Source organism: Crotalus tigris, unplaced genomic scaffold (genome assembly GCF_016545835.1).
Source record: "Crotalus tigris isolate CLP2741 ecotype Arizona unplaced genomic scaffold, ASM1654583v1 scf7180000018420.1175843, whole genome shotgun sequence".
Taxonomy (NCBI): domain Eukaryota; kingdom Metazoa; phylum Chordata; class Lepidosauria; order Squamata; family Viperidae; genus Crotalus; species Crotalus tigris.
In genome coordinates this window covers 183,060-192,528 of record NW_024096994.1, presented here as the reverse complement: position 1 = coordinate 192,528, position 9,469 = coordinate 183,060, and the positions used below count along the sequence as shown (strand labels likewise).

Here is a 9,469-nt window from a genome sequence, read left to right as displayed (position 1 = left end):
CTTGTGTTGCTATTTTTTCCCTACTCTTCTTCTTTCTTAGGTCCTACACATTTAAGATTTCCCCAGATTTTCTAAGGCTTGTGAAAGCCATTTCAAAACCCTTATTTTCTTTTCCTGCGCGTATTGCATGGTTAATTCTTGCAACTGATTGAACTTCAGTATGCAAAATATGTATCAGCATATTCTTCAATTAGATTGAGAATCCAAATTCATGAGAGTGGCAAGTTTGTTGCAACAGTATATGAAGCTGAAATGACCCAATTGTAAAACAAAAGAGATGAATGCACAGGGTTTTATTTATTTTGCCTTCTTTTCTTTACCGACTATAATATGAAGTATTCCTGGAAGGAATAACTCTGAAAGAGGGGCTAAGGCATGGAGAATAATGAGAAAAACTCATAAATGCTTCAGTTCTTTATAAACTGTAAAATCTATAAGATTTTGTAATAAACACGGTCAGTTTTATTTTCATATTTTTGCTGAATTTGGGAGTCAAAATTCCAGAAGGGACTTAATTGGGGGAAGCATCATAGAAAAGCAATACAAAATACTGTATAGGCATATCATTTTTCAAATTTCATGTAAAACAAAAATGGTTAAAACCATGAGTCCTGTTTTTTTTTAAATTAGAGACATATTTTCTTCATTTACCTTTTTTTACTAATCAAAATTGCAGTACTTGCTAAAGATAAGCAAACTAATTGTTGTGGTTAACTTCTTTGCTGTCTGTCAACCTTTATTTTTTAGATTTTTCTAACTAAAGTAGGATTTTTATGTTGCAAAGCCTTGATGGATTCTATGACATTATTTTCAAGAATGCAATGAGGCCACATAATCATTTTTAGAAAACTAGGTATATGTAGCCCAACAAATATGCCCACCTGTTAGAGGGCAGGGCAGAGAGTAGCCACTAGCTGTGCCCATAATTGCGCTAATATTATTTTTTTTAGAATCTTATGTCAAGTCCTGTAAGGCTGGCCCAAGATTTGGAAAGATCTTTAGGGTTAGTAGGGAAATATAACAGGATCTTTAAAGCCTATTAAATTAATACTCATGCACAACTTACAGTTAATGTAATTAAGGTGGTGCTACTCTTGAGTTTCTTTTTGGCACTGTCCCCATTGCCTGGACTCAGGAATCTCTTCTGTAACACCATTGTTTCCTTCCTTAACTATCTTGTTGTCCCTCTGTGTTTGTGAAGTGTGGTAGGTCTTCCCCTTCAGACACACTCTCCCCATTGTCAAGGAATCGACTGGCAGCAATGACAACATGCCAAAGATGGACTGGGCCTATCCTCAGAGTCATCTGACAAGTACTGGTATGAAATTGTAGAGGGAAGAGGGAAAGGCCTTGAGAGACATGAAGAAAAGCTACTACCACGTCAATGGTGAAATAAAAGAGGCTTTAGTAAGTTACCCTACTAAACATCTCAGATAAACTCCTTCCTAGTTCTCACAAAGATAAAGGGAGGGAAGGTGGAAGAGCATTCAGACATGCAAGGTGCTTTAACTATAGCTATACAATAAAAGTTGTCGTGTTCTACATGGCATTGAATTCCTAATTTGATCTACCGTACTTGAAATCTGGAAGAACCCAAAAAGGTTCTAAAGTAAGTCTAAAATAGCAGCTTACAAGGCAGGTGTGACAGGAAACAGAGCCCTCTTTGGTGATCAAAGTCTGGTGGGCAGCAGTTCAGGAGGATATGGCTCGTGGAAATTTCAGATGGCAGAAACTGCAGAAAATGAGATAGTGAAGCCCCTCTCTCATATTGCTGTAAAACATTTAGTGTATTTTCATAGCAGTGGGCAATTGCAAATAAAAGACTATAGGGCTGATCTAAATTGTCACAGGGAAGGAGCCAGTAAATATTGGGACCAGTTTCTTGGATAGAAGGAAGGCAGAAATTTAATAAAAAAACTGTACTAAGTGTCCCACAACAATTCTGGTGCTGTTCTGCCTTTGAGCATCAACTGCCCATTAATACAACCTGAGCCAAATCCTACTAGGCTCAACTTGTTTCCCTTGCAGAAAAGCAGAGGCTTGAGAAATCATAGAGGCTAGAGTCCTCTAGTCTAGTGCAAATAGCCCCAGTTGATATTCATAATTTGCTTGAAGAGAGACAAGCCAATAAAAACATACATTGTTATATTCACATTCTTTACATAGCAAAAGGTCAGTTCAATTGTTCTGTTAATAGGATAGATAGCAGTGCAAATATGGTTCTGTCGCTACATTTTTTTTCCTTTCTGACCCTTCAAGTCTAGGCAATGTGCCAATGAAAGATAAATATAGATGTCAAATAATTACAAGTTTTTTTTATAACCCAGATTTAAATTGAGAGCCATAATCTAAGTTCAATGTTTTACTGATCACCAAAAAAAGTGATTTAGAATTAGCTGTATAGCCACTAACTCCAGAGTTCTTTGTCTCATGATTTCTGAGGATAATATCCCTTTCTGTTCCATGAAGTGTATTTTCGCAACATTACTCCAGTCCTTTGATCATCTTAATTTTCCTTCTCTGAACCCTTCTCTAGCTCCACTATACCTTTTAGAGGTGCAATGGCCAAAACCTTAGAGATATGTAAAGTTCTTGATTATAAAGGAATTATAATATTGGTTTCTTTGTTGTCAGTTCCATTTCTTATTAATTCTAATATGCCTTTGGCCTTTTAAAAATATTGGAAGCACATTGTGTCAACACTATTATTGAACTGTTTACCATTATTCCAAGAATTCCCCGCTCCCCATTAGTTACTGTCATTTGTGATCCCATTAGTTTGTTGGGACTCATGACACCAACGTACATCACTTTACCTAATCGACTCAGCGATAAATACACTTTCACAACATAATTTCTTTTCTCAACTTTAAAACAAAACAGTTTGCAAATCAAACTTCAGATTTTTGTAACCTGCGAGCACCAATTATTATTATTATTATTATTACTATTTTGTTAGAAATTCGCAGCCGCTCCACTCTTTCCGATAGGGAACTGCATTTCCCAAGATGCTTGGGGTTCTCACGCGCTGAACGCGTTTTGAAATTGACTCTGGCGAGACCCGGTAGCTGCCGGCGGGGGTGGCTGTCAGGCGCTGACGGCTGAGGGGACGCACCCAGTTTGTTACTGCTTCCACTGAGCGAGGCGGACGGGGGAAGCGGGGCTGGCGGGCCACGGACATCGGCATTGACCGTAACAGCCGCTCGGGCGAGGTGCGGAAGAGGAGCAAACGGTCTCTCCCGCCGCGACGACGGCTCCAGCCATGGACGAGCAGGCTGGCCCCGGCGTTTTCTTCAACAACAACAACAACAACGCGCTGCTGTTGCCGCCACCTCCGGGCGGGGCCGGGCCGGGGCTGGAGTCGGGAGAAGCGGCGGCTGCGGCGGCGGCTGCAGCGGCGGCTGCCGCTGGCGGTGCTTCAGCAGGGCCGGCCCCGGTCTCTGCAGCGCGGGCTCAATACAGCGTCCCGGGCATCCTGCATTTCCTGCAGCACGAATGGGGCCGCTTCGAGGCCGAGCGAGCCGAGTGGGAGGCAGAGCGAGCGGAACTGCAGGTAGCGTTTTCCCCGTTGCCTTCCTTTCTGCTCCCGGCAGGTTTGCCCGCTCGGGGGGCCGCCGCCTGCTCCCAACCTGCCCTGCTCTCCTTTTCCCCGCGCACCTGTCAAGAAGGCTTCCTTCTCCGCTTCCCGCGGTGCCTTCTCAACTGCTGGACGCGGAACTGCGGAACGGCGGGGCAGCGATTGACTCGGTGGCATCTCGGAGTTTTTGGGAGAGCCCCGGGTGCTTGGAGGGGGCCTCGCTAACCTTTCCTCGCGTTCGGAACTTGGGAGGATGGTGGTTGGCCGCCTCTGCCTTGCAAAGGGATTCGTTTCCCCGTCCTCATTCTCTTTCTCCAACCCCCCTCCTGCGTCCTGCGGCGGATAAACATTACCTGCGAAAGTTGAGTATTGGCATCCAGGTGTTGTCACCGAAGTCTAGTTCGCCTTAAATCCAGCGTGTGCCGTGTTTGCTCCCTTTCCGTAGAAATGTGTGGTTAATTCATTTCTGTTGCCGGAGGTTAAACGACAAAGATTAGTGCCGTTTCTTCGTGGAGAATAAACGAGCCACGTGATAGATATACATACTAGGCTTTAGAATCTTAGTCAAACGGATGGAGGTGATCTTATTCCTTACATGATTATGTTTTGTGCCTGGCATGCTGTTAATAGTGATGTATAACTAACTATCAGAAAAGCTAAATGAATAGTTGAGAACCAAGTTGGCATTTCTCAGTCCCAGACTCTCCCTGTTGACTACAGGTAGCCCTCGACTTACAACTACAATTGAGCCCAAAATTTATTTGTTAAATGAGTTTTGCCCCTTTTTATGACTTTTCTTGCCGCAGTTAAGTGAATCACTGCTGTTGATAAATTAGTAACATGGTTGTTAAGTGAAACTGGTTTCCCTTTTAACTTGGCTTGTCAGAAGGTCACAAAAAGTGATCACATGACCCCAGGACCCTGTGACCATCATAAATATGAACCAGTTGCCAAGCATCTGAATTTTGACCATATAACCATGGGGATACTGCAATGGTCGTATGTGTGAAAAATGGTCATAAGTCACTTTTTTCAGTGTTGTAACTTTGAACGGTCACTAAATTAACTGTCGTAAGTTCAGGACTATCTGCATAATAAAACACACTCTTATTTTAGTTGAATGGGATGAGGTTTCCATAATTTTGTAGTAATTACAGGGAACTGTAACTGGATAGTGGCTTAACTTTGGCTTTAGCCACTTTTGGAATTTATATCCAAAATGGGACTTGAATGATTTCTGATGCAGTGTTTAGATTTTTAGCCTCTATTCCAAGCATGTCAGACTTGCGACATCATATGATGTCGTATGACGTCCTGTGACATTTTCCCCATTGCCGGCACTGGGGTGGGCGCGGTTTCAGTAGGATGCATCCGCCCTACGGGCCGGCAGTTTGACATGCCTGCTCTATTCCATAATACTTTGATATAGCACAGTAAATACTGTAGCCTTTAACAAAAGTTTGAAGTTTTAATATTAGTAGGCTCTTAAAATCCTGGTAGTATAAGCAAAAAGTGCAGTGGGATTGGGAAGCATCCTGCCTTTCAAGCTGAACTAAATGGTGCCATGTACAATAGTAGATTGGCTCACATGGGGTTTTGTGCCTTGAATACAGCCTTAGCAAAAGGCCTTTGGATTCTAAAAAATGCACCTAACACTAGAGTAAGCTTTTCAGTAAACATGCACAAATTGAGTGATACAGTATTTGAGGATGGGGAACTTAGTGAAACTTTGGAAAGAAACAGTGCCTGTTTATTAGTATTTGATTATTGGATCAGTATGTTATCTAGAGAGCAAATTTGGTCTAGTGCGGTATGTTATCTAGAGAACAAATTTGGTCTAGTGTGGTACTGGGCCGTGGCATGCCAGCAACCGGGCCGCACAAACAAGCAAAGCCCCATCCAAAGGATGCAGGCAACACATAAAACCACGCACTCTTCGGTCCATGGGAAAAACCTTTCTCCACGGAACCGGTCCCTGGTGCCCAAAAGGTTGGGGGCCTTTGGTCTAATAATTAAAATATCAGATTAGAAAGCACAAGACTATTGAGTTCTAGTCCTGCCTTAGCCGTGAAAGCCCTTTGGCTGACTTTTGGCCACTCACTCTCAGGTCAACACACCTTACAGGATTGTTGTTGTGGGGAAATAGGTGAAAAGTGTGTTGAGTATTGTTTACTTGATTATTGGCCTGAAGTTAACCTTGGAGTTAATTTATGCTGATCCGGTGCTGATTGCTGGTGAAGAGATCCTTGGGTCTTTTTGTTCCTTTTTTGGACTGGGTGATATAATCTATAGTCTATAGCAGAGGTCCCCAACCTTTTAGGCATCAGGGACCGGTTCCATGGAGAGAGGTTATTCCACAGACCGGAGGGTGCATGGTTTTGTGTGCTGTCTGCATTCCGTGGATGGGGCTTTACTTGTTTGTGCGGACCGGTTGCTTGCATGCTGTGGCCCGGTACCGGTCTACGGACTGGGGGTTGGGCACCCCTGGTCTATAGTGCATAGTCTATAGATGTTAATGTCTTTGTATCTATTGATGGCTGATTTGTCGGAGTGCCAGGCTTCTAAAAATTCCCTGGTGTTTTTCGACTTGGCTTGGTCTAGGATGGTCACATTTTCTCAATTGAAACTATGGTTAAACCTATATGTTGTGAAATAAGAGAATTTTCATCATGTCTTCTGACTGCTAGTTGGTGTTGGTAGATACATTTTGCCAGTCTTCTGCCTGTTTGTCTTACATTGTAGTTGTTGTAGTCCTTACATTGTATGCTGTAGAATGGATGACTCCTGTTTTTTCTTTTGGGGTTGTTGGGTCTTTTGGTCTGCTTAGGATGTTTTGAAGGGCTTTAGTTGGCTTGTGTGCTATGCTGATTCCACGTGGTTTTAGTAGTCTGTTGGTGGTTTCTGAGATATTCTTGATCTATGGCAGTGTAATTCTTTTTAAGGTTTGTGTTGGTTGTGCTGTATTGGGTTGAGTGGTCAGGAACTTTTTGATAAAGTTGTGTGGATATCCATTTTGTTGGAATATGTTGTATAGATGCTCTATTTTCTTTTTCTGCTGTTCTGGGTTGTTGCAGTGTGTTGGGCTCATCTAAATAAAGCCCTTACACAGCTTCTCTTGTGGGAGATTAGGTTGTTACTTTGGTAGTGGAGCACCTGGTTACTATGGGTATTTCTTCTATAGACTTGTGTCTTTAGTTTGCCATTGTGGTCTCTGCTGATCAGGATATCCAGGAAGGGTAGTGATAGGGTTGATATACGGAAAGCCATAATTAGCTGGAAAAATATTTAAAAATCAGTAGCATAAAAATGTGATTTTAATATGTCCCAATGCTGATTACACTTTTTTTCTAAGTAAAGCCCTATATACTTTCCTTACTATAACTAAGCCTGTCCAATTATAACGTCAGGAGAGAGCCTGCTCCATATTTCTCCCTAACTGGAAGTCAAGGGAGTTTAGACTAGGAGATAGGCCTACTTGGTAGTGGCTCATGCCATAATGTTACTCCCAGTTAGCTCATATCTGCTGAAATTTCAGAATAAATTGTCAAAACAATTTTGTTTTGTAGGCTTCTAAGTCGAGGGTATTTTACTGATGTAAACACAATCTTTTCTGCTTTTGTTCTTATTCTCACTTTGTACAGTTGATTTTTTTATGGCTGAAGATTGGCATAGTGGTTTACTCATATATGCTGATTGGAATTACATGGATTGGGGAAGTTTAAATAATATTAAATAATTGATTATTGTCTGTTGTAATGGTTTGTTATACATTGCCTGTGCCGTTTGATTTTTTTAAATATAAATTTGACTGTCATTGTGTATTTACTTTGGAGCAATCCAGGTCTTCTAAGAAGACTTTCTAAGATTGTGTAGATAAGTAATAATGGTGGAAAAGACATTCCTTGGCATTTTATTTAATTTCCATAAGTTGCAGCTTACAAAAATACTAGTTAATATAATTGTATCGGAATTAAAATTGCTGATATGTCTGGTATAAATCCCATGTTTTCAAGTTACCAGTCTACAATTTACCACAGAAGCAGAAAAGTAGAAATATTCATTGTTGTGATAGGATCAAGAATTTTAAAAAAGTTTAGGCCTTTTCTTTTGCTAATGTCCTTAAATATTTTTAAGGATATTTGAGTAGGGAACAATAACTCTTCTTAGGTGATATTAAAGTGGATTTATTCACTTAGAATGTATACTTTATTAAAATATCGATTCACACATTCTGAAATTCTGACTGCAAGTTTGGATATCTTCACTTTTTTTAACAGCTGTTTATCTTCATTTGCCTAGATCAGGGGTATACAACCTTGGCTCTTTTATGATTCGTGGACTTCAACTCCCAGAATTCCTGAGCCAGCGTAGCTCAGCTTGGAAACCTTTTCCTTTCCCCTAAGCTTGGCTGGCTCAGGAATTCTGGGAGTTGAAGTCCACGAGTCATAAAAGAGCCCAGGTTGCCTACCCCTGGCCTAGATTCTGTCACTCTGCCATTTTTAATATTTCATTTTCTAACCAGAAGAATGGAAAGTATTTCATTAAAGGACCTTAGGCATTTCTCTAGAGATTTGGAGTTTTTCTTAATATAAACTTCTCCATACCCAAAGATTAGCAGAAAGGCCCTTGTTAAAGACATTTTCAGTTTCCAAGGACTATGTGTTCTGTCCGGCACACAAAAGAGACACTTCTTCAATGCTGATTGCATGCTGTGGGTTATATTTCTCAGGAGTTAGGCAAACTATGCAAGTAGGCAGATGGTGTACTAATGGAAAAACCGCTTGTCCCATTGTCTGCAGGAGTGGGAAATGTGATAAAAGTGCTTCTGACAATGCTAACAGGTTTAACAGTCTGGCGACAAATAAATAGCAATTTTTGCCTAACCCTTCTTCTCCAGATTTTTAAAAACTGATCTTTTTCAGTTCTTGGAGAATGAATTTTAGTCTAATTTGTGCTCCTAGAAGCTCGTTAGCAGAGCAAAACTTATTCCTCTTAAGGGTATTCTTATGTTGAATCAAGCATTCATTATTTATTCAGGAGAGCAGAGACTAACCTATGGATAACCTAGGAATTATACTCCGCCTATGAATAACCTAGGAATTATACTCCGTTTCTCAAATAAACATTTCAAGGATAACCTATAATAATAAGCATAATACCAAATAATGCTTTAAGTATTACTTGGGTGTGGCTTTAAGTAAGTCTAAAAAATCAATTGTAACTCAAAACAATTGTGACATCAGAAAAACCAGTGTCAAGAGAATATTCTTCCAGTGAAGCACCATAATTGAGAGGGGCCTTTCCAGTGCCACTAAATGTTTTTGCATATTTAAAGATTATATCTAAAGGGAGGCTGATACTCTTCTATTCTCTCAAGCGATTTAAATGTCATTATTGAAGTAATGATAAATTACTCTTTCATTTCAGGAGAAGCTAATTGGGGAAGGAACTTAAGATGAATAAAATTCCCTATAGGAGGCAAAACTAAAAGTATAGATGCAAATGATTGTAGTGAGGAAAAAATGCAGGACAGCAAAATAAATGAATATGTCTTTACAAAAAAATCTAGTGAATATTTGAAAACTTAGAAGGACACAGAAAGGAAATGGAAACAGGGCCAGGAAGAGTACAGTCGTATACAGGTAATCCCCGAGTTACCAATGATCCCTTAGCAAACATTCAAAGTTACGTGATAAGCGCCCCCTAGTGTTTACGAACGAGAATTACAAACATTGCTGCACCATAGCAGTCGTTCACCCTTATGAATGACTACAGTGGCACTGCAACACTCACCCTGGCTATTCCTTCTCTCTACCCCCCTCCCCCCCAGATTTCCCTAGGCACTAGGCCTGTGGAAACTCACCTTGTGAAGATCAAGAGATCCTTTGCTTT

General features: G+C 40.8%; 1 protein-coding gene across 4 annotated transcripts in view; it reads left to right on the top strand.

Annotated features, from left to right (window-relative positions):
* Positions 1-3,072: 3,072 nt before the first annotated feature.
* The window catches only part of STRN (striatin), a 52,613-nt gene continuing 46,216 nt past the window's right edge, over positions 3,073-9,469 (top strand). For 3 of the 4 annotated variants that reach the window (XM_039352299.1, XM_039352297.1, XM_039352296.1), the window contains exon 1: positions 3,073-3,553. In XM_039352299.1, the coding sequence (XP_039208233.1) occupies positions 3,263-3,553 (291 nt within the window). In that variant the 5' untranslated portion in view covers positions 3,073-3,262. The remainder of the gene's footprint in view (positions 3,554-9,469) is intronic. The other variant, XM_039352298.1, reaches the window with a different exon arrangement.